Here is a 25,085-nt window from a genome sequence, read left to right as displayed (position 1 = left end):
CCCTGTCTTCCAGGTGGTGACTTAGCTTCATTCACACCCATGGAAAGAAGGAAACCAGAACATGGTAGTAATAACACCAGCATGGTCCTGCCCTCCAGAGGTGAGCATCTGTCAGAAAACAAGGCCTGGAGGGAGGTGGAGTCTGTGGCTTCCAGGGGGACAGTGGACGGCTCCGTTCTGTCTAGAGGGAGCCTGGATGCCTTCTAGAGTTTATCAGTTACTCCACTTGCGGCTGTTAATGCAAGAACGGTTCATTTTTGCTGACAGCTTCAGGGAATACGGCCCACCATGGTGGAGCAGACAAGGAAGCAGAATGAGACAGCTGATGTGTCTACACTAAGGAAGCAACGCGTAGGCAGAAAACACAGCTGAGCTATAAAACCTCAAGACCCACTCCTCCTGATCCATTTCCTCCAGAGAGACTCTACGACCGAGAGCTTCCATCACCTTCCAGAACAATGAAAACAGCTGGGGATCAAGTGTGCACGAATACAGGAGCCTGGCGTGTGAGTGGGGGATCAGGATGGGGGGAACCACAGAATTCACATTTAAATCACAACATAGCAGAGGCGGCATTTGATTACGTCCAAGAAGGATAGTGAGCTACAAGTGGGTACCATAGGCTTGGAGAACAGCAACCACTGGCCTGCTGCCCATGGGGAGGAGCTGTCCCCACGCTCCATTGGTGGTACACAGATGAGGTTCTGGACACGCATATTATGAATGCATGGATGGATGAACATCCGGATAGATGAGAAGGAGTGGCTAGAGTCCTGAGCATGTTGTGGAAGTTCTGTTAAGAGTCTGGCTGGAGGCTGGAAGGAGGTGTGGGTCATCCCTAAGATCCAGTTCCCAGGAGCGGCACAGATCTCTGGAATCTTTAGAGCTTGTTCATCAATAAAATCAAACACACTGGCCAGCAGGGGATGGAGTGCAGTATTCAGCATTGGTCCCTGTGACCCAGCTGCTCCCGGAGGCCCCACACAGCACAGGACAATCCTCTCTGTTCCTGCCTCTGCTTGCTGAGTCCCTTAGCCTTGAGGATACAGGGAATCCATGCCAAGATTCGAAAGCCCTGAATATGCTTACATGGCGCCAACGACTCCCTTCAAGTGAAAGCAGGCGGAGGGAAATCAAACCCTACTTTGTTCCTGTTATCATCGTGTTTTCCCAGAAAACAGCAAGCCCAGCACTTCCCATGAAAGTGGCTTTGTTTATCATTCAACAGCACCAACTCTGGGGGCACTGTGGCAGTGTGGTTGGTTCCCTCTTGTCCCAGGCCTTGTGTATTTAACCCTTTCTTTCCAGAAACAGCTGCCTAAGCACTATGTTCATGCTAAGCTCTTGGTCAGGGACCCCCAGGCACTTGGTACAATTTCTGCTGCAGATCCCCTTCCCTTGCCTGCACTCAGGAATGCATGCCAGCCAACAAGCAACCTCTATAAAGCATAGCATCACACCGGGGACTTCACTGTCTGTCTGGACCTCAGCATTCACAGAGTCAGGGCTGCTAGTTGCTTGTTTAAGTCAGCAGGATGTTGATCAAATGCGGATACCAAGAAGACATTGATGGAGGTACCAGTTTGCAGGGCACCTACACAGCGCAGGAACAGAGCAGCCGTCTTCAGAGGCTTCCTTTGGGACACCTTCATAAGTTCTCCTGTGTTCTGTCCTTGCTGACAGTGCAGTGCATGGGATAGAAATACCACGGACCTCGGGAGCATGCTGAAATCTTACTCAAGGAACTGATCCAGGCTCCATTCAAGCAGAGGTCTTCAGACCCTTCTGCATAGGTTTCTACAAATCCGCTCCTGAGACAAGCAGACGGAATAGTGGCCACTGTTCTTTAACTTCAACATGAGGGTCACAGTAACACTGCTGGTGAAATGTCACCAGCCAGGATGGTGAGCAGCCTTGTCATTCAGAGAAAGGGACCTACAGATATCACAGAAGGGGCAATGGGTTTTTGAAGCAACTACTCAGAGGGTCTATGGGGCAGCCCCTGTCCTTCCAGACCCTGCTTTCCCGAGGCATGAAGCCCTCCTCTGTTAAAGTGAGTGTCTATGGCAGGGAGAGGCCTGATGGGGTCCTGCCCAGGCACCATTGGCTGCTGGCAATCCTCTTGACAGTGTCTTTTTTTTTTTTTTTTTTTTTTTTTTTTTTGCTGCTTTTTATCCACACACTCACATTTCCCCCTGCTGCTCAAGAAATGCAGAGGAAGGGCAGGAGGGGATAATACCATGTTTGGAATTCCAAGATAACCCTACTTTCTGGCTTTTCCTCCAAGCCCGTGAGTGTCCTTGGTGCCCTGTGGTTTAGGAGTGCAGAGAACTCTGCCTAGCCTCCCTTCCAGGCCAGGCGGGAACTGGGGGGCATATGCCCAGCCTCTTGGGATCTCAGGAATGTCCGCACTCTTCTCTCTGCTTCCACTTCCTCCACTTCCTGTACCAGAATGAGGGTGAGAAGGGGTCACTGGCATTCTTCCAAATGATCTATTTTTATGCTTTCTTTCAAAAGCTGCTGCAGGAGTATTCTGTGGGAAGCTGGACACCAGTCATTCCACACTGGTCACTGGTGTCTTCTAAGTTAACAAAAGAACTCTGTGCTCACAGCCAGGACCACTGATAGCCTAGACATTAGGAATTTTATCTTCATCCATACACCCACCCTTCCATCCACCCACCCACCCATCCATCCATCCATCCACCCACCCATTCATGCACCCACCCATCCATTCACCCATCCACCCATTCATCCACCCATTCGCCCATCCACCTATCCACCCACTTACCCATCCATCCACCCACCCACCCACCCACCCACCCACCCACCCATCCATCCATCCATCCCCACATCCATCCATCCATCCATCCATCCATCCATCCATCCATCCCCACATCCACCCACTTACCCATCCATCCATCTATCCATCCACCCACCCACCCATCCACACATCCACCCACTCACCTATCTATCCATTCACCAATCCATCCATCCATCCATCCATCCATCCCCATTCACCCACCTATCCACTTTCATCCGCCTTCTTCCCCCCTCCTTATTGGTCAGACCCAAGTTAAATAAGTAGTCTCCTTTGCTATTACTTGAGAGTCCTGGCCATCACATCATCGACACATCTCTTAGCCTGACTCTTGCTGGCACAACACAAGGGATTACTGGATACACTCTCAAGTTCTGGGGCCTCAGAGCACTTCCTTCTTATAAACTTATCAATTGAGGTCATAATAGATGATTTTTGGAGTTTGTTCTATTTCCAGAAGGCAAAACGTTTTATGGGAGGTTCGATGGTAGTGAAATTTTAAAAAGACGTCCTTATCTTATAATTCTGCTCGCTAAAAACAAAAGGTTATTAAAACCAGCTTTCCAATACTTCTGTGGTGCTCTGTTTCTGAGAATTATATGAAGTGTTTACTGTGTTTTGAAAACATTAAACTTAAAAAAAATAAAACCAGCTTTTTGAAAGCAAGGGAAAAATGGGCAGTTAACCAGTGGAAGCCCCAGACACTGGAAGAGCAGCATGTTTCTTGCTGAGAATCTCCAGCCCTGTAGACGGTATACAAACACACATGAAAACATATGAACAGGAAGGTCTGTGTTTTCCTGTTGCCAAACTGCTTCTTGGTCATTTGTGAGGTCAATGTTCCTGGTGTATCAACTCTGCTCTTGACACAGCAAGGTTTTTATTTCCCCTGGAGGGCAGAGGTAGCCTAGCTATCGTTGGAGGTATTATTATTATCATCATTATTATTTACTAATCTATTCATTTATTTTAAGCAGGGTCTCATGGAACCCAGGCTGGCTTCAGACTTACTGTGTCGTCAAGGCTGGCCCTGGATTCTGGATCCTCTGGTTTTTACCTCCCAAATTCTGAGTTTATACATATTACACCACACCTAACTTAGGGGTTAGAATTCCCACCAGCCAACAATCAGCTCACCCTTCTGTGCCACTTTCATCCCAACAGGAGTGACTCCTTTAAAAGAACCATGCCAGTCTTCCCTTTAACCAGCAACAGGAAAGAAAGCAGAGGCACCCATAAAACGGATCATTACAAGCAAGGACCCGTGTTTTCCTGTTCCTTAGAGATTTAAATTCAAAGATTCTAACTGAAACCGGGAAGCAAACACCCTGTCCTGTTCACTCGGGGTAAAATTCTGTGTACAGAATTCCAGTGTCGAAGCACTGAAAACAACAGCTTTTTTCTTCAGAGTACTTCCAAGCCGCCTGGATCCTGGGATGCAGTACACATGGCCAGCAGCCCTGGAGGGCCCCAGCAGCTCACAAGAGATGAGCATCCTTAGCACCCGCTGTGGTCTGAGTTCTCAGGAGAAACACTTCCCGCCTGCTAGACTTTTAGGAAAAACTGATGAAAGGATGCCTTAGGGTGGGGAGACTGAGCTACCTGGAGGCCACACACAGCTGGAAGACAAGCTGTCACAGAACTCAGACTGGGAATGTGGGCAGCACACCAAGGACAGAGAGAGGCCCCTCTTGCCTGGTGACCAAATCCTTGCAAAGCGAGATCTGTGGACAGGCCCCCATGATGCTCAGTCACACCCCACTGTTACTAATTTATCGTGGTAAAACAGGCATGGGTTACTTTCCTGGACACCTCTAAGTGACAATTCCAGTGGCCTTAAGTCCAACTTTCATTGCTGTTGATCCATCACTACCGTCTATCTCTAAAACGTGATCTTATAAACTCAAATCTTGTCCTCTATTAAACCAATTCTTTTGCTTCCCTGCTCCTGGCTACTCCACTCTCCTTTCTGTCTTTAGAAATTCTACTCTTTCGCAGACCATGTGAGTAACTTATGTAGCATCCGTCCTTCCGTGACTTAGCATAAAGTCCCTGTCTTTCACAAACACACATGGTGGCACGAGCCAGAAAGTCCCCTCCTGCTCAGGCTGAGCATCCACCCACTGAATGGAATTCCTATTGAGCCTGTCTGTCACTGCTGCAAGGACACGTGTGTTAGAACCATTAGTTACAGTCTTAGACCTCTAGCCAGTTTGAGTGGGCACTGGTCATTCTAGCGGAAACTGGCCTCGGAGAAAGATGCTTTCGGTTCCAGAGCTGGGACCATCCAGTGGAGATGGAGGCAAATAACCATCAGCGAGGATACGGTGGTCAAGCTGTAGCGAGGGGGAATGGAGTGCTACCAGAAAGAAAAAGGAAGACATCAGTTCTTTCCATCCCCAGGGAAAACCTCCTTATGCAGAGTTTAAAAAACAGAACCAACAAACCAACACACCAAACTTCCAAACGCAGAGGGAGCATTTTTTTCACCACACTGGAGACAGCATCTCTGTTCCTTCAAGATCCCCGGGCAGATTGGGGCTGTGGATTAATGCAGACCCAGTGTCTCCAGGGGAATGAACCAGACCAGGGCCAGCCATAACTTATGGGTGATGAAAATACTAGCAAGCTCTGGCTGTTCCAAATTTCCAGTCCCCTGAAGATTCTAGTTCCATAACTGGGTCTGCACACAGCAGAAGTATTAGTACTTTTGTGTTTGTGGGCAGAATCCCCACAGAGTCCAGTTGTCCTTTAGAGATGGGGCATGTGAAGGACGCTGAGCCCTATTCCTTAACTCGGGCAAGAACTATCAGCTAGTACTAGAGGGCTTCACAAACAAAGGCCCCGGAGTCAGACCCAGAACAAATACTTTCTCTTCTAACGAGTATATCACAGAGCCTGCTCTGAGTTCTACATTATGCCCAGGCTCAGGATGCAGAGACACCATTCCTGTTATCTATGTATGAAGTCTCTGTCTGGGACTTAGAAACTATAAACCCAATTAAGTCATCTTTATAGGATCTTTTTCTCTATTGCATCCACAGCACCCCCAGTCCACAAAATACCCAGGACCACAGGCAGTTTGCAGAAGGTTTCTTGTATCCTTCCTTAACTGGAACATCACTGGTCAGATTCCCAAGCAAGCTCCTAACGAGGCAATGGTATCTATGACCAGAACGTCTGATACTGTGAGTTACAGTAAACACAATACCAAGAAGCACATAATACTTCACGAGCTCAGCTTTGGTCAAACCTACTTAACAAAAAGGTATGTTCTCACCATGGGACAGAAAACAGTAGGTGAAACTTGGTAGGAGTCTCACCTGACCTTCAACACATTTTACCCATCTTTCAGAAAAAAAAAAATCATATAATATCAACATATTACTAAAAAAATCATTGTGGGGCACTTATTAGACCACCTTGACTTTAGAACAAGGGGCACCCAGTATAATCACTTTCTTATCTAATGTAAACGGAGACTGCTTTCGTTCGTTTCCCTGGCCGCCCAGACCTGAATAATCACATAGATACTACATTAATTCCAACACGGTTTGGCTAATGGTTCATGCATATTTCTAGCTAGCTCTTATATCTTAAATTAACACATTTCTATTAATCAATATGCCACCATGGGGCTATGGCCTACTGCTAAGTTTCCATCGGTGTCTTTCTCTTTCAGCAGCTACATGGTGTCTCTTTGACTCCACCTACTCTCTCTGTGTATCTCTTCCAGCCTGACTATATTCTGCCCTGCCACAGGCCTAGTCTCCGCTTACAATCTAATGACTGCACCATGGACTTCTGCACCATGTTCAAAACCGGGCTGCTGGGTCAGTGGCTGTTGACTGAGGCTTGGGGCATTAGCTTGTGCCCCTGGAGGGAACTAGCATGCTTCCTGCACCAGGATCCCAGCCTGATTCTCAGTTTGTCCTTCTTGTTGTGCAAAGCCCCATGGGTTAGATCCTGGTGTCTCATCACTCAGGGTCTTAGCTCAGTCTACCACAGCTGACAAGCACCAACTGACTTCTCATTGCTCTGGATCCTGGAGGTCCATGTTCTAGATGTCAGCAATTTCTCTCTTGTCTATCTACTGTTACCATGGGTGTTATCTTCTTCCCTTTACCTCCCTTCTTGTACCTATAGCCTAATCTCTTCTTATGAGTAAGGACCACAGTCATACTGGATCAGACTGCACCTCAGGGGACTCCAATTTAACCACCTGTGTGAAGATCTCATTTCTTAACACAGTCACATCTGAGGTCAGGCCAGGTTTTTCACTCAGATCTAACATGGGCATAAGATCTCAGGAATGTAGCCTTGCTTGAAGGCAGCAGGGTGGATGGGGGTCTCCATCAAGGTTCTTGAGGACCAAGGAAGGGAGGATAAGCAGTGTGTATCCAGCATGATCAGACTGGAACCATCCACTAAGGCAGTTGTTCTCCACCTTCCTAGTGCTGTGACCCCTTAACAGAGTTCCTCATACTGTGGTGACCCCTAACCATAATTATTTTCATTGCTACTTCATAGCCATAATTTTGCTACTACTATGAACCACAATGTAAATATCCGTGTTTCCTGATGGTCCTGGGTGATCACTGTGAGGGATCGTTTGACCCCCGCCCCCCCCCCAGAGTGGTTGTCATCTACAGGATGAGAAGGGTTGGTCATAATGTTAGTCTAAGGAAGAAGTAGGAGTTAGCACGTGAATTGTCTAAACTGTCTCTTCCACGGCTTACAAGATGGGGATTCTGACTAGGCTGAGTCACAGCTCCATAAGAGACTACTTTGTCCTAAACCCCATGTCCCATGAGGCTCTGCACCAGCCAGAGGAGCTCCCTTCTCATCTGATTCTCCTCCCTTCTTGGCCTGCGGCTTCCAGGGCAAGCTAGGGAAGCCTTGAATAGGATAGGGTCCCGAATGGGCAATGGTACCTCTGCCCAGAACTTCTGACACTGTGCGCTGTAGAACACACAACGGGAGCTTTCACATCACAGTTGCTTTGCTTTCTGTGTTTCTCTCACAGGTTTCTAATTTCACTTATTTCTAGCATGCAAGTGGTCCAGCCAACTCACTCGAGAGTGTCAACTCATCTCTTAGCTTCAGGGTTGCCATTTTGCTTCTGGCTGGCTTTCCTTTCCTGGGACCAGTGTAGGGTAGTGTCACATGCAGAGTGCCACCGCCCATCCAGCTCTTTAGGCAACTCCAAAACCTCAAAAAACAGCCAGACCACCAGCACTGCTCAGATACTGCCAGGCTGCGCTGGCACTTGGCTGGACTGCCAATAAAGTTTTCAGGGCATTAAACTTGCTCCCACAGTAACAACTAATCAATAGGCTGATTCACAGCAAGCTGCAGTTTTTGCCATGGAGGATTCCTTTCCAGAGAAGGGCATCCTGTGACCGAACCTTCTGGGCCTAAGGCTCTCAGCTGGCTTTGTAGAAGGATTCTTGTCTCAAGGTAGTGAGTTCAGGATTCCAAATGCTGTTCACTGTGTTTGGTGTGTGCGTGTTGGGGGGAAGAGGTTGACACAGCAGAAAGTCCCCTGAAACTGACAATGACCTGATTTACTATGCACTGTCCTCTTCCAGAAGCTCACATGGTTGAAGTTCACAGTGTATGGTAAAGTGTCTACTCATTGTCCAGTCAGCAAGGGAGGATAGATGACCCACTGGAGAAAATCCCTGGTCACCCACCCATGTCTGGTGACAACATCCACTGGGCATTTCCTGGATTCTCAGCAGTCCTCTGTCATGACAGAGGCAGGAGGTTTCCAGCATAGAGGACTGTACTGGAACCTCTCACACTGCACAGAAGGGGTGCCCAGATGCAGGCCCTGGATGTTGGTATTTTCTACAGCCTTGAAACACAGAATGGAGCTGTAAGCAACAGCGACATCCAGCACAGTGGAGAAGTGTGTGAGGTTGGGAAAGACAGTGAGGCCAAAAGTAACTACAAAATGGAAATTACATCCCCCATCCCAGCAGAATATTATGAGGAAGAGGAGGGAAAGCAGAAATGGTCATCAATTTAGCTGTGACACAGGACTGACAGCTGGGGATGAATATTCTAAGTTGGTAAGACATCTAACATACGGGCATCCAAGCCAGGACTGAAGAACCCAAAGAGGAATGAGTCCCACACCCTGCTCTATGCCCTGTGGGCCTTGTGCACCTCCACCGTGTGCTGAAGACCCTGATCCTCCCAGACAGCTCAACACACAGCCACAGCCTGCACTGTGGCCTCCTGGCCAGGGCCCAGGAAGAGAATAATCTACCGAGCAGGAGAATACTCCTACTCAGGACCCCCAATGCACTGTCTGTTCCCAGCCCACCCACCCACAGCTCAGCTCCCTGTGCCTCAGTCTCCTCTCTGCAACTGTGGGTTGCCCAGTCACATGGCACCACATTTTGAAATTGGAGTGCCTGCTCATCCCTAGTATGGCTGCCTTTACCTGCCACAATTTTCACACTCTCCACATGACATCCAAGGTGAAGGTTTGTTTAACCATCCACATGTCTTGGCTGGTTTCAAAGAGACCCCAAAACCAAGGAGACAAGAAAGAAAAGGCTCTTCCAACACGATGTGACACCCTTCGGGAAGGAGACCCATCAAAACATTTACATTTAAACGTGAGGGACTGAGAGAACTCTCAGTTCGCTCTGAGCGGTGAAGTACTGATACCATGCGATACCTCATAAGCAGCACTAAGACATTTCTATGGTGGCATCTACTCAAAACATCTGAAACCTAAGAAGAAATAGCTCACTCTGTAATGTTTCAGAAGCTATGTCATGGCAAGGAAAAAAGAGACGAGGAGAGAAAGGGAAACAAACAGGAAAACACGTGTGTCTGTATTTCCCACAAAGGACTGAAAAATTAATAAAGTCCTTGGCTCCTTCGGAGTTGATGCTCCTGCGTGATACCAGGAGCATGGCTTCCTGTGTTCTGGACAGGGAACTCTCCAGCAGTTCTGTTTGCATAGTATCTTTAAGCCCTCACTGACCAGCACCAACCATCCCATCTTACAAAGACATGTACTGTTTGCTGGAGTTTGGACGTGAAGGATGCTCCAAAGGTTCATGTTTTCAAGTGTTACAAGTTCAGTACCCAGTGTGAAGCTACTGGCATGTGCTGGGAACTTTAAGGGGTGGAACCTAGTGGGAATTCTGCGGGTCACCAAGGGATGGACTTCAAGGGATTGGAGAAATATTCCCTTCCTTTTCCTCTCCTTATTTCATCTTCTGGCTATGAAGACTTTGCTGTCACATGACAAGCTACCCCACCACAGGACCAAAAGCAAAGGAGGCAACATTACCCATGGACCAGAACCTGCACACTGTGAACCAAACTAAGCCAACACTGGCTGAGGTCTCTCTCCACTGTCATGACGGTCTGACCTCCTGACAGCTATACACGGATAACTCAGGGCCTTTACTCTTTAAAGTCAGAAAGAACTTACAAAGTTTCACTCACAGAAATAACAAGTGTAGATGAAACTGAGGAAACTCATTATCATTGACATATCTATGCCCAAACATGACCCCTCTTTCCATGTATTTATAACTTTTAAATATTTCTTAGCAAGCTTTGAAAATGTTCTCTTTTATGAACGGTGTCGTTTTAAATAGCCTCTGAGTGACTTATTACTCCATATGGCCAGTAAGATAGCTTGATTTTCCCCAGCCCAGGTACAGCATGGGTTACAAAGGTGACAGAGACCTGGTAATGACTGAGATCATAACAGATATGAGGGTGGGTAGGGCCACTGGGAAAACCGCATGCCTTCCTACCAAGATCTATTCTGAAGTAAGATGAGCTGCTGGCCAGGCAGCTTATGTCTTCTTCCAGAATGTATACAAGAGACATCCCAAAACCCACATCTTCTATTCTACTCTTTTTTAGACTCTTCTCATTCTCTCTTACTTTCTTCCTTACTACTTTGAGGAAGCTTTTCTAGTCATATCCAGTCCCTCAAGGAAGTTAGCCATCTTACTGTTTGCCGTGGTCTTTAGATATGTTTAACCAAGTATTCATCTTTTCCTGAGGCTAGTCTAAATCAAATACCATACAGAGGCCACCACCCAAAGTGTGTCACACTGGCCGCTAGCGGCGAGGCTAGGGGCGAATCTGTTCCCTGATTTCTCAGGTTACATAAGTCTTTAATGGGCTCTCCTGGGCCTTCACGTCTTACTGTGGCCTGTGATCTACTACCTTTAGATGAAAGTTAGTCCCAGAAAGGACAGAGATGAAACACCCAGACATGGTGCTCTCTATAACCCCAGAATGGAGAGTTGGTCCCAGACCTGCTGAGACAGCTGTCTGACCAGCTTCCGAAACCCATCCTGGCACCTACCAGTCTGACCTGCTTCCTATCAGTGGGCGGCTATATACCTTTGTCTGTCCGTTCTGTATTAAATTCAGGGAGGGGAAATCAGAGAGGTAGAGAAAGGAAGGCGCTGGGAGGGGGGAGAACAGTGGACAAACTCTCCTCAGTATGTCGCTCTCGCCCAGAACTAGAAGTGACCATGGTCCCCACCCCACCTCAACTCACTATCTCAATGTTTCAGGGCAGAGCTGAATAAGCTATGAACACAGATATGTACACCACTCACCCTCCGTGATACTGAGAAATCTTGGTGCCACTTCACACATGATTTCCCCACAGAATAAGAGGCAAGAGCAGCAGTTGACTTGGGCTGAGTGCCTTCACTGCTAAGCCGCAATTGGGCACTACCACACGTTCCAGATACATGACCATTCCTCTAGCAGGCACCAGGAGACAGATTCTTGACTGGAGAATGAAAGGGAGCTGGTTCAAAGGCAGTCAACAGGCCCCTTGCCTCCCCCATCAGCACCACGGAGGTCTGATTCTACAGCCTGCCTCCGGAGCGGCCTCCCTCACACGTACGCATCCTAAGACTTGTCCTGGAAAGGGCAGGGAACCTGCTGCACACAGGTGCTCTGAGCATAGGGAAGACACGGGGTTCTAGTGCATCATTTATAGCCCTGGTGCTGTGCTCAGAAAGGCACCTCCACACACAGCATGGAAGGGGTCCCCAGGACCCCAGGCTCCACCATTTGCTCCAGGCTGTTAGTAAACATGAGCTCTATAAAATGCAAATAGATGGCCATACTTTCCATCTCACCTCAGACTAGGAAAACATTTCCATCCAAGACGGCCAATTTAGAATACACTGACGTACATATGGAATTCATGGAAAAATGATGATTTTACGTGGATCCCATTAAAAAGGCAGGAGGCTTTTGAAAAGGCATTTTCTTCCATTTGAGTTAAAGTGTCTCTGGCTCTTAGAAAGGACAATATATAAATCTTTGCCAGGAAACTTGAGGCAGACCCTAACCTGCCTGGGCTTGTCTCGGGGCTTGCTCATGGAGGGCTTTCTCTCAAGTGTGTGGCTCCTTCCCCTCTCTGCCTTAATCTTGCCCATGATGTGAGCTGAAACACACACACACTCAGCCTTGTGTCTGTAACATGTCCATGGAAGGATCTACAGATACTGCAAGAGACCACATAATCCTCCCACTCCACTTAGAGCCCCGAGATTCCCTCACTCCACACGTGGGGGAGGCAACCCCAGCCCTGCCCCAGAAGGGGAGGATAGAGAAGGTACCAGTTGCCCCTGACTGCAGATGCTCCGCTAGCTATCTGAGTAGATTGCTTCAGAAAATGCCTGTTTTGTTTCAAAGTTCATGGATTTGTTTAGAAAGACGCCCTTTGACGGCTCCAAGCATAGAAGACTCAAAGAGAGAGGGCCTCATTAAAAACCCAGAATCTGTTCTTCAGGCTGCCTGTCTCCTTGGTGGGAACACTACTGCCCTGGGAAGCTAATGCAGGGAGTGATCTCTTGAGGGCTATCGGGTGGGCTGTGACCGAGAGAATGCCACGGGCCCGTGATCCTCAGTTTGGGCAGAAGGACGCACAAAAAGCCGCACATCTGTAAGCCAGGCTTTTGTTCACCCCAAAGAGTCTCAGCAAAGACAGAAAGCTTGCCTTTTCCTGAAGAAACAGCCTGGCTCAGCTCAAGGGTGGGGTATCTTGTCCCAAAGTCTGGGAACTTGAGAAATGTCACTAAGTGATAGGGAGACACAGAGCAGAAAACTGTCCTGCTACGTTTTCAAGTACCATTTCATCTAGGTATCCCGGCCACTGGAACTAGGTCTGCCTCCTCCTCCTCCTCCTCCTCCTCCTCCTCCTCCTCCTCCTCCTCCTCCTCCTCCTCCTCCTCCTCCTCCTCCTCCTCCTCCTCCTCTTCCCTAATCCCACCACTACTCTCCCCCACATCCCAGATCAGGTTTCAACAAATGGATTTGCCCAAAGGCACCAGAGCAGAGGCACTGGGAACTCAGAAACAGCTCCACAAGAAACCACAAGCCCAGCTGTTGGCTTACCTGGGCACCTGGGATCTGGTCAGTTCATGGAAGAAGGGCCTAGAATCTGTGAGCCTTATGGAAGGCACTCTGCAGGGTCTGTCTCCAGCAGCCCCGGGTGGTGAGTCCCGTCCCAGAGGCGTCCTCCACCCACCCTGGGTGGACTCTGTGTTCTGCCAGTCCCGGGGGAGTCAGGGCGGGAGGCGGGGCGGCCACCTCCAAAGAGGCCCATTCAGAGGGCAGCGGGAGAGCGGGTCGCAGGAAAGAATCCCCGGATTGTTGGGCGGCCGCGGGCTGCTGCGGGCCGCCTGCCCAGTCAGTGCCTCCAGACTTGGCCCCGCCCGCTCCCCGCTGCAGTTCGCTTCCTTTTCATTCTGCTTCCCTTCTTCCTCCTCCCCTCCAAGCTCTGGAAACCTCCCTCCAGAAACCCACCACAGCTTAAAGCAGCGCCAAGGCCAGTGTCAAAGCCCAGCAGAGACAAGGGGCAGGACCGGCAACCCCGCCCCATACCTGCCCTTCGCAGCAAAGGCGGTTCAGGAGCCTCGCCTACCCTCGCCAGGGAGGGTCCTTTCCCTCTTCATTCCTTCTCTGGTAGACGGGGATCATCTGCCCCCCACAAAACCTTCACTACAGCCCTATATAAGGCTATGAGAAGGCTTCAGTTACAAAACCCATCCCTTGGTATCTTCTCAAACTGTGCAGGTTTTCCTCCTGGTTTCAGAAACTGACCTGGAATCAGCCTCTTCTGGCTGGTAACCTTTCTACCAACAGGTCCTGGGCAGCATCTGCACCCGCGTCCCCCTCTTCCTCCTACTCTCTGCATGTGCTTCCCTCTATTTGAAAGAACCCCCAAACCAACTATCGAACTTCTATCACTCCTTCAAATTTGCTTACAAATAACACATTAAATTTTAATTATTATTATTATTATTTTGGGACACTTTCTTGCTCTTTAAGTGATGGAGGAGGGAAATGATGTCTATGTGTTACTTTCATTGGTTAATAAAGAAACTGCCTTGGCCCTGATAGGACAGAAAATTAGGTAGGCGGAGTAGACAGAACAGAATTCTGGGAGAAAGAAAGCCGAGTCAGGCAGTCACCATGATTCTCCGCTACGAGATGGATGCCCGTTAGACTCGTCCTGGTAAGCCACACTCAAGTGGCAATACGGATATTAGAAATGGTTTAGATCAATATGTAAGAGCAAGCCAATAAGAGGTTATAATTAATGGGCCAGGCAGTGTTTAAAAGAATACAGTTTCCGTGTAATTATTTCAGGTAAAGATAGCCGGTGGCCAGGAGCTGAGCGGTGGGACGCAGCCCCGCCGTTCCTTCAACATTTAAGCAGAATATTCGGTTCTATTACTTGAGCCCTGAAACCAGCTGTGGCCCAGATTACACAGCAGTGCATAGGGGCCCGTGTGCCTGGTCTTGGACACGGACACACCACTCCAGGTGTTACCATGAAGCAGCTGCAGCACAGAGGGAACAGTTGGTCCTGCTTTGTCCTTTCTGATTGGTAAGGCAAAATCTCATTCACTCTGCAAATGTGAGCTTCTAGAACATTCCCCTGAACTTCTTCTGAAGTAGAAGGTTCTGTGTTCCCCTGGGGATGTTTCCTTGCCAGCACGTACCAGTGCTGCTTTTACTGGGCTCCACAAAGACAAAAGCTTCCAGCACAACCAGCTGCCATCTTGCTGAATCTAAGCCTGCCCAATCCCACAGGTCCCAATACCAACTTGGCAACCTTATCAGGAGAGGCCCCTTATTCCAGCTCCTCCAGGCCACGTGTCTAGGGCAGAGCCAGGAAGACCCCTGTGAAGACACTTCCTCCTGTTTATGTGCCTGCAAAACAGCTGCTCCTGCTGTCGGAAATGCCTGGCCCCAGCCCAACAGGCTCAGCAGCAGGCTCGGGGCTTGGTGAGGTAGATGTGCCAGCCTTTCCAGTCCATTGCCAGAGGAAGGACACTCTCAACGGCAGGTCCATCCCCCTGTGGGTCCCACGTAGTCACCGGCCAGAGGACTGGGGGCAATGAAGGAAGCTGGACATACTGCATTTGTGACCGACTGTGTCAAAGCCATGACAGCTCTGAGTGGGTCCCCTCGGGCTTTGAAGAGCCTCTAGGAAAGAGACTGGCTTATCTCCCCACCCCTTCCTCAGCTGCAGTGTGAGCAACTGGAGTGATCTGGAAGCATTACTTCCTTTATAAAGAAAGTTGTTCTCATAAACCCTGCTGTTTCTTCTAGAGAGCAGAGTCAGTACCTGGACAGGAGGTGACACTCTGAACGAGCCGGGATGCCCATGGGAGGGGAGTGCCAAGATATAGTAGCACAAATGGAGAGTTCCTGGAGGAGCCACAGCCCCACAGTGGGTTTCGATAGCCCTTACTTTCACCAGCAAGGATGCTGGTCCTGTGACACCTGGAAAGCCTTGTCTTTAATTCTATTCAATATATATATAAACTTTTGATTTTCAGTGCTAGAGATGAACCCATGATCTGAAGTATATCCTTCTGGTGACTTAAAGGACCAGCCCGATGCAGCACAGGCTGGCCTCCAACGCGAGATTCTCCTGCCTCAGCCCCAGGAATGCTGGTTACAGCACTCCTCATGCAGCTAGCAGGAGCAGGCCCTGGATAGGACTTTGTAGAAGGGAAAGTAAGGAAAGGTGGAAGGAACTGAGGGAAAAAGCTCACTTTGGAGGATGGCATGGGGGGGAGGGGAAGAAGAGGCTGTCAGAGGACTGGAGTACAGCAACAATGGAGAGAGGAAGCCATGGCGTTCAGCTGCGGCCAAGGTGCCCATGGCAGGCAGGGGAGGGATGAACATGTCTGGGGTCTACCCTCCTAAGACACCGTCTCATCAGTCTGGCAGAGCTCTGGCTGCTCAGCCCCGGGTGTGCATCAGTTCATAGGCTCTGGAGTCATATCTGCCACATTGTACTTCAGGGGTGCCAGGTGGCCAATCAGAAGCACGGACCATTCTCCTCACAGCCAGCTGGTCATGTGCTGGGTCCGCCTTAGGATTTGACACCCTCCTCCCGAAAAAGAAACCAGATGTTCTGTGTGTAAGTTGTGTGTGTGTGTGTGTGTGTGTGTGTGTGTGTGTGTGTCAGGGGTGTTGCTACCCACCTGACAGCCTCAGGGAATGTAAGAGCGTGCTGTGGGTGTAGCCTGCAGGTCTTATCTGCAGCAAGGGACAGGCGGACCCCCAAACTACCAGAGTAGCCACCACCATAGCTGACATCTTTAAGCCACTCTAATGTCCTTTTCCTGCCTGTCTGGGAATCGACCTTCCACCTGCCTGATAAAGAGAATGCTCCCTGACAGTTCTGCAGAAAAAGGGATTTAAAACAAAACATGATCCCCTTAAATCTGTGCGCCTGCCACCTCACAATCACCCACTACCATACCCTGCCAAGAAAACCTAACTCCAACTGCTGGCGACACCGACTTTCTACCAGTGTGCCATGATGAAACCCAAAGAGCACCAAATTTACCCATCATGCCCTTTGGAGCACTCGGGTGCTGCCTTACCTTCCCCACAAAGACCACAAGTGCCTGCGTTTATTGTTCTGTAAATGTGCTCGCTAGTCCTTCCTCACAGGTCAGGGCACGTCAGTGCACAGTTCCTGTGCAGCACTCAGACAGTCATACACTCCAAGTCCAGGTATAACCAGGAGAATCTGCAGACATGATCCTGAGCTGTGTGCACAACCACTCTTGGGCTGTGTCTGTATAAAGTGGTCCTCTTGAAATCCTCAGTTCTACGTCACAGATTAAACTATGGATGAAGAACTTGATTTTAAAAAGGCACCTGTACTACACATGAATGGACTTTCTGCGATCATTCATCCCTAAATGATACAGTAGAGTAATTACTAGTCACATTTGCAAAGGCATAGAGTATATGGGAGAATAGGTGAACTGAGCGGACAAAGTCCACACTACTGTGCTCAGCACACCCAGAGAATGGTACCCACTGGGTTCCCAGAGCCAGCAACCCACAAATCCCAAAGGAAGAGCACTCATACTAGCATGGGATCTAAACACAGGCTGACGTATTTAACTCTATTGAAACTGTCAGGCGCATCTCTCTCTCCTGAGGAAGCTCTCCAATCCAGGCCCCAGGAGATGGCAGGGAGTAAACGGAAGGTTCGCATCTTCCTAGATTTTAGCAAACTCAGTTCACGAGCCCCTCCCCTATCTCTTACAATTTAAGCATGATCCGGCTCCCTGGCCGGGAATGCTAGCCTGAGGGGCAGTGGCTTCAGAGTTACAGAGAAGACTCCAGAGTACTGCACTGTCCCCAGCGCCTAAGGCTGTGTGACACCTGGAGACAAGCCTGGGCGGGTGGACTGGAGGACAGGGCTTTGGGAGAAGAGAGTCAAACACATGACTGTCAGGCTCAATGGGGGAAATGTCACCACAAATATCCTCGCTTGTCCTGCATGCTGACTCCCCAGCGGTCTACACTTAGGCGCCTACCTGGTTCAGCGTCCTCCACCCCTAGCTGTGGCCAGGTCTGCAATGGATTTTTAGGTTCCACACCTGCCACAGGCTGGGCTCCAAGTCACCGCTCCGGTTTGGGGCCCAGAGTTTGCTCTACATAGCCAGTGGGAAGCAGCAGCTTCAAGACATTCTCGCAGAGGGAAGATGAAATGGACTCTCATTTCTAAGACATCATCCCTGAAACCACACATAGTGCTCCAGTCTTATTCCTTTGTTTAAAAGATGTTTTAAGAGGTTTTACAACTTGTGCTAGATCAGAGAGCCCTGGGCCTTGTCACCATGCGCCAGAGCCATCCTGTGGGCTAAGAATCATGACCAGAGCAAAACTCCTGTTGGCAACATGCCTGGATAGATAGCCTTTCCATTCTGTCTCCGAGAAGAGCCCACAGGCCTGGATAATGGATGGGTTGGTGAGTACAATCAGAAAGCGAAGCTCTCCCTACCCCACTACCAATCAAATCAAAGGACGCCCTCTGCCCAGTTTACAAAGCTCCCCACTCACGGGATCCTTCACATTGGCCTGCCTGGTGGATGAAGTGTCAGCAAGAGATGCCAGCAGCTTGTGTGTTCTGAGTCACATTCCATACAAGCAAATTTATGTTCTCATCGAAACAGACTCCCAACAGCCCATTCACAGGGTAGTGTTGGACTCTGACCTCCAGGAACCGATTCCTGATGTTTACTTTCAGATATATTCACAAGCAGCCTGATTTTTTTTCTTTCACATTCTTCATCTGGGGTGGGGAGCAGGAAGGCTGCTGTGAATTTACTGATCCACAACCATTGCCGGGACTCACCCTTCCCAGGACACATTCTTTGGCATCAACTGAAGTGCAGAGTGTATCTCAGGCATGTGTGCAGACGGTATATGCCTCCCACACACAGGCACTCTTATGTTATGGGCACCGAGGTCTAAATACACAGACTGGCACATTTGCTTTGGAAGTTCAATAGACTCAAAGCCACCAAGGTCTACCATAAACATCACCCATGTTTACCTCTAGTATGTGCTTCTATCTGCTCTGTAAAAATTCTCATTACGAATTCATAAAAATTCAAACAGAAAAGGAGCTGGGTGTAAGAAGGAACGGAAAAACTGGCTGGAGCATTTTATAACATGTCAAGCTTTCTATGCTGGCAACTTTAAAATGAATTAATTTAGCTTTTATTATTTATCTTTGAGATTATAGTATAATTCCCTTCTTCCTTTTCCTCTCCAAACCCTCCCCATTTTTATTTTTATGTGTCTGTGTGTTTTGCCTGCATGTATGTCTGTGCACCATTGTGTGTAGTGGCAGAGGAGGCCAGAAAAGTGTGTGATGCCCTTGAACTGGAGTTACTGACAGTTGTGAGCCACAATGTGGGTGCAGGGAATGGAACCTGGGTCATCTGGAAGAACAGTTAGTGCTCCTAATTCTTGAGCCATCTCTCCAGTCCCCCAATACTTTTCTAAGCAAAACTAAAACACTGCTTCTAATTAAGAACAATTAAGAGCCCCCTAACTTCTCCTCCATTTCTGTTTCATTCCAAATACTCCTGGGCTCTGCTTTTCTTCCTCTCCTGACAAACACCATCCATTTCTGCCCTCTGAACTCTACCAAGTCCAGCTCCCCTATTTTGAACCAGTTATTCAGGTTCTTGTTCCCCATAAACCCAGTAAACAGATGGACCCAGCCCTCAACCCCTTCACAAAGCCTTGTATTCACAGTGGAGACAACAGCCCCAAACAACCCCATATCAATCTGTCAGATACAAAATAGGAATTGCAAAATCACAAGAGCATTCCCTTGAAGTAAACAAACATTAGCCATTCATCATTTGTACGGATGCCCAAAGTTCTCAAAAGTCTCTAAATAACAATTGTAAGAAACTGTTATGTGACAGGAACATTCTGCAACTACAGAGGGCAATGGTTGTAAGACATAGCAAATGTAGCAAATGAACTATTTTGGAACAATTTGGAAAGTAAGTTATGTCAGAAACATGGCTTTTTTTCATGAAACATTTTACCATGGTCTTTTATTTCAGTTATTTTAGAAATACCAAGGCTAAGTACCATCTAGGAAATTGCAAAATGTTTTATATCTTATACTTCATAATTTTTTTCTTTCACCCATATAAAGACTGAGATTAAACAATGCCGCTTAGATTCTTTTTAAAAAAGGCAATTCCTTAGAAAAGGCTAACTTCTGGAATGCTAAGACATGTATGGGGGCCCTGACCACTTACATGTCTGGGGTACACTTTGGCTGAAGCGATGATGCGGGAACAGACAGCTGTGCTCCAGGCCTGTGTTGGCTGCCTGGTCACCATCCTCACAAAGCTCAAGGTCTCGCATCAGAAAGGCAAGGATGCTCACAGGCCCCTGGACACTGCTCAGGTGCTGTTATGGTCCCCTTCCCAGGGTCTATGGCTGCTCTACCATCTCCTGTGCCTGTCCCCCGCCCTTTATGTTCTTATAAGCTGCTGGGAGAGGCCCTGAAGCTTCTGTGTCCCTACAATTCATGTTCTGATATAGTCCGAGCACAGCCACTCCCTATGGTTCATGTGTTAGGAAATCAATACTGGGGTAGCAAGGGACTCTCAGAAGTAAAGGCTACGGCAGATGGAATCTGTCCTCATGAACTAGGTAGCACCATACATCTCAGACATGGGTTCCTGATAACCTTCCCAGTTATCTCCCCACTCCTCATGGGACGCCTCTGCTATGCTAGGACCCATGAAGACATTCTCTGGTCCCTGATCTTAGGCGTTCCAGACTCCTGAACTATGAGGTAAGTTTCTGTTGATTATAAATTTCCTTGGTCATAGTGGTCTGTTAAAGCAGAGGGTAGACTAAGACTCTCCATGCTATTGACAAGTTATGACTACCATGGTCCTCCGCTACTCATGACACACCGTCCCCTTCTTTGCTGTCTGTGCTATCGTTTTCACGCACAACCTCGCGGATTCTGCTTCAGGTCTACGTCAGGCACCATGCTCACAAGCGCTCACAGAACGACGTGTGGCAGGAATCACTTGGTGTGCTGCACTGGAACAGATAAACAATGGAGTAGCAGAAACCTCCCTGGACGACCCAGTTAGAAAGTGTCAGAGCTCGGGTGTGTGTGCATCTTGCTTCTGGAGGGAGATGACTGATGGGACAGGTGCCATCCGACAATACCTGCCTCGGTTACCTAATCCTCTGCGTTCACCGAGAGACACTCCAGAAGCCAAATGGGCATTCCCAACAGAGGAACAGCTTGGTGGCAGAGCCTGCTAGAACCTAACAATGCTAAAAAGTTTCGCAGATCTCTAGATGGAAAGTGTAAAAACATGTTCTTAATAACTCTGGACACTTCTTTGCAACAGAATGAGAATGGAGGAAGTTGTAATGTCTACTATATGGTATAAGAGAGGAATCTCTGGTAAGTGAAGGGTTGACTTATGAGAGCTTCCAAATCCTGCAGGAAAGTTCTCCTCCCTCTGACACTTTCTAACTGCGTGGTCCAGGGAGGTTTCTGCTACTCCAGTGGCTCTTAGGTACCACCAAGCGTGGGCAGGCTCTGCTGGCCACAGACCCCTCTTTCTCTTTACTTTTTCAGCCTTTTAGAAATGAGGCTTCTTCTTTTCTTTTTTTTTTTTTTATTATGTGTATGTGGGTATGCCTGAGTACATGTATGTACATCCCATGTGTGCAGGAGTACAAGAAGATCAGAAGAGGCCATCACATACCCTAGAACTGTAGTCACAGTGGTTGTGAGCCGCTTTGCGGGTGCCGGGGACAGGGCACAGTCCTCAAGAGCAAGCAGTGCTCTCAAGCCAAGAACCACCTTTAACTCCTCAAAATAGGTTTCTACAGTTTATCTAACCACTAGCAGATCCCAGGTACACTCTGGTGTGCAGCTTGCTTCCAGCAGGGAGCTAGCTGACTCTAGGAACATCTGACTCAGGAACCGTAAGCCAACCATGAGAGGACCAGGAGAGACACAGGGGAAGTGTGAGCCCTGAGCTTAGGAAACAGCTGCCTTCAGAAGACTAGTACAAAGACTGTCCCTGTGCCGCCCCTAAGTCTTCTCTTCCACAAAGCCTGACGCTCATCCTTGGCCTTCCACATTCCTTCTTGTTTTTAGTGATAGTTCTGCTCAGTGATCCCGCCTCTAACAGTGAACCACATGGGGCATCCGATCATCAAACTTCTCATCTCCCAGCTTTCATGTCCAAGCTCCAGATCTTGTCTTCCTCTGGCAGGAATCCAGTTAGACTACTTCAGCAAGAAGCCCCATACCTAAGTCTCCTTCAGCAAGTTTCCATCCTCCTTGACCCTCCCATTCCACTCTCTTCTATGGCGATAATCCCCGGCTGATACTATCACACCGGGGCTGAGCTCGGCAATTTCCCCGGTTGCGACAGTGCCTCATGTAATCTATTCTTGTCATTGCCCCAGACTCATATGACATCTGTCAAGGAACAGGATTGATTTAAATACGAGTTAATGAAAACTTTTCATTTTCAAGAAATGCCAATTAATACTCATGCACGGGGTTGCTCACTTGCCCTCCTCAGAGTAGAAAAGATGCTGGGTCAAGAATCAAATTCACAGAGAAAAGTGACTTTAAAGTGTACATGAGGTCTCTTGCAGGTGGCAAGGGGCTGGCCCAACAGGGTATGGACAGTTAGCTGAGTTATCGTAGTCTGGCTAGGGAAGCCACGGCCTCAAGTGGCTGGTCCCCAGGCCACTGACTGGGCATACTGTGTCCACAGTGGCCACTGCTAATCTCTAAGCCTCTCACTGCACTGAAGGAAGACATCATCCATGGTGCTACCACAGCAGATCATGACAGAGAAAACCTGCATTCACACTATGAGCTTGGTGTTCCATATAGAGTCCACATCTGTGATGATGAACGGGGACAACAGACATGCTGCTTGTTCAAGGCTGAGAAGCTATCCAGGAGCAGACTCTTCAAACCTGCAGCTTATGCTACGTAAATCGATTTGTACCGAGTCCTGTTGGACAGAGAAACTTGAAGACTAAGATGCTTGGGTGCATCCTCAAGGAACAGCAGTCTGAGGAGGTCCTTTGAGGGACAGATAAGTGAACACTCAGAAAACAAAACAGAAGGCAAGGTCCTAAGAGAGGTGCTTTATGGCCACCCCAACTTAAAATTCTCCAAGGCAACGCAGACAGAGTGACCTTGGGGCCAAAGTACTCTTCTTCAACTCCCTGCTGCTAACCAAGACATTGCCAGCCTGGGGGGACGGGCTGTCATGAATCAGGCACCAAGGAAGGGCTGGCTCAGGTTAGGATGTTTCTTTGGATCTCTGATAGACTGAGATGTTTTTGGAAGATGCCCAGACAAGCCAGGGGTTAGGACTCGAGCACACTGAGATTGCCCACATTCTCCGGGAATAGCAAACAACAAACTACACTATAAAAATTAAATGAACAAAAGAGCATATGTGGGACCATCTCTTCGCCTGATCAAGCTGGGCCCATCCTGGGATCCCAAGAAGTGTGGAGGGCAATGTCTACCTGAAGAGGCACTGAGACACACACTGGCCTGTTAGCACTCCCTCCCTACAGTGCAAACTACTGAAGGTCTCTGGGTTCCACTGTAGAGAACAAGAGAAAGTATCAAGTCTTTAGGGACATGAAGACTAGGATCGTAACTGGGTCACACAAAAAACATCATGAAGAGATGACCATGTTGTAGGGTATGTGCAGATAACCCTGAAGAGATGACCATGTTGTGGGGTACGTGCAGATAACCCTGAAGAGATGACCATGTTGTGGGGTATGTGCAGATAACCCTGAAGAGATGACCATGTTGTGGGGTACATGCAGATAACCCTGAAGAGATGACCATGTTGTGGGGTACATGCAGATAACCCTGAAGAGATGACCATGTTGTGGGGTACATGCAGATAACCCTGAAGAGATGACCATGTTGTGGGGTACATGCAGATAACCCTGCTCTTTGCTGGAACCTATTTTCTTAGTGAAGTAGATCACATTCCTCCAGCAAAGCCCTTGCTCAATGGAGAATTTTCAGGATGCTAAGCACCTATGCTGAGCTGACCACAGACCCTAATGAACTGATCATAAATTGCCACCCAAGCTACTATCACACCTGAACATTCCTGCCAATGCTGATAAGCCTATCGATGCTCAATCGTTACTCCCAATTAGTGAATTTACAACCACATTCCACACCCTCACACAGCATGTTCTTGCTCAAGGTTTTCAAGACGTGGCCCAAATGGAAATAATTCTGCATCAGAGAATGCGCCTTGGTAGAAACAGCAACCATGCCAATGGCATCATAACTGCCAGAGCCAAGGGTTCTTACCGCGTCCTCCTTTGCGCAAACTGGCCGGGCTGCTCAGCTGGGGCTCAGGCGGGCTAAAGGGAGGATAGCGTGTGGATGTTTTCACTGGAAAAGAAACAAGAGCCAAGGCGACTGTTACTCCCCACTGTTGCAGAAGTATTCTTCACACTGTAAAGATCTGTCTCTGCCCAAGGCACCTTCTGAATGGCTTGATAAAGAGCTCAATGGCCAGGAGCTAGGCGGGAGAGGGAGAAGCTATGAAAAGGAAACTAGGTGCATGGTTTCACCAGCAAACTCGCAGCAAGTTGGATGTGCCATACTAAGAAGAGGTAACCGAACCACGTGGCAGAATGTAGACTAATAAATACGAGTAGATCAAGCTATAAGAGCTAGTTTGGGAAAAGCCTGAGGAAAGGCCAAGCTTTCGTAATTAATAATAAGTCTCTGGGTCACTATTTGCAGTCTGGTGGTACAAAGATTGTCTGACAAGACAGCCTACATCCCACTTTGAGGTACCTAGTGGCACCCAGCTGGTTTTTCTTCTTTCTTACCATACGGTGTTTCTGGAGACACAGGGAACGCTGGGGTCAGACACACAGAATCCTTGCTGTTGGAAATCCTGCCGTCGATCATATCGAGGCCAGGGGGATAGGCAGTGACCATCGTCTGAAACCAGCACAGAGGGAGAAGAGGAAAATGAGACCCCACTCAAAGGCCCTTTTCACAGAGATACAGGTCCTCAAGATGATCTGCTGACAGAGCCCACATCTGAGAGGGGGACAAGGGGGAAGAAACTGGCCTCCTGCTACTACTCGCTATCACCCAAGCTGGAGCACAGAGAGGAGGGGCTTATGGGCCATCTTAAGACAGAGCTGGAGAGCTGGGGGCGAAGACGATGGAGGCTTGGTGCAAGGTTAGAAGGCACCGCACCACTGAGCACCAAAGAGCACCAAGGAATCCTTAGCTGCATCACTGTCACGGAGAAGTGAAAACGCACAGGAATGCACTCTAGGAAAAACATTCAGACACCAACAGTGCGTGTTTGCAAGA

The 25,085-nt window shown here is 48.6% G+C and overlaps 1 protein-coding gene across 4 annotated transcripts in view; it reads right to left on the bottom strand.

Moving 5' to 3' along the window:
- The window catches only part of Tns3 (tensin 3), a 233,147-nt gene that overhangs the window by 25,683 nt on the left and 182,379 nt on the right, over window positions 1-25,085 (bottom strand). For all 4 annotated transcript variants that reach the window (XM_057771347.1, XM_057771343.1, XM_057771344.1 and 1 more), the window contains 2 exons: window positions 24,587-24,701; window positions 24,057-24,140 (listed from right to left, as the gene is read on the bottom strand). In XM_057771347.1, the coding sequence (XP_057627330.1) occupies window positions 24,057-24,140; window positions 24,587-24,701 (199 nt within the window). The remainder of the gene's footprint in view (window positions 1-24,056; window positions 24,141-24,586; window positions 24,702-25,085) is intronic.

Source organism: Chionomys nivalis, chromosome 6, assembly GCF_950005125.1.
Source record: "Chionomys nivalis chromosome 6, mChiNiv1.1, whole genome shotgun sequence".
Classification (NCBI taxonomy): Eukaryota; Metazoa; Chordata; class Mammalia; order Rodentia; family Cricetidae; genus Chionomys; species Chionomys nivalis.
This window is presented reverse-complemented; position numbering and strand designations above follow the sequence as displayed.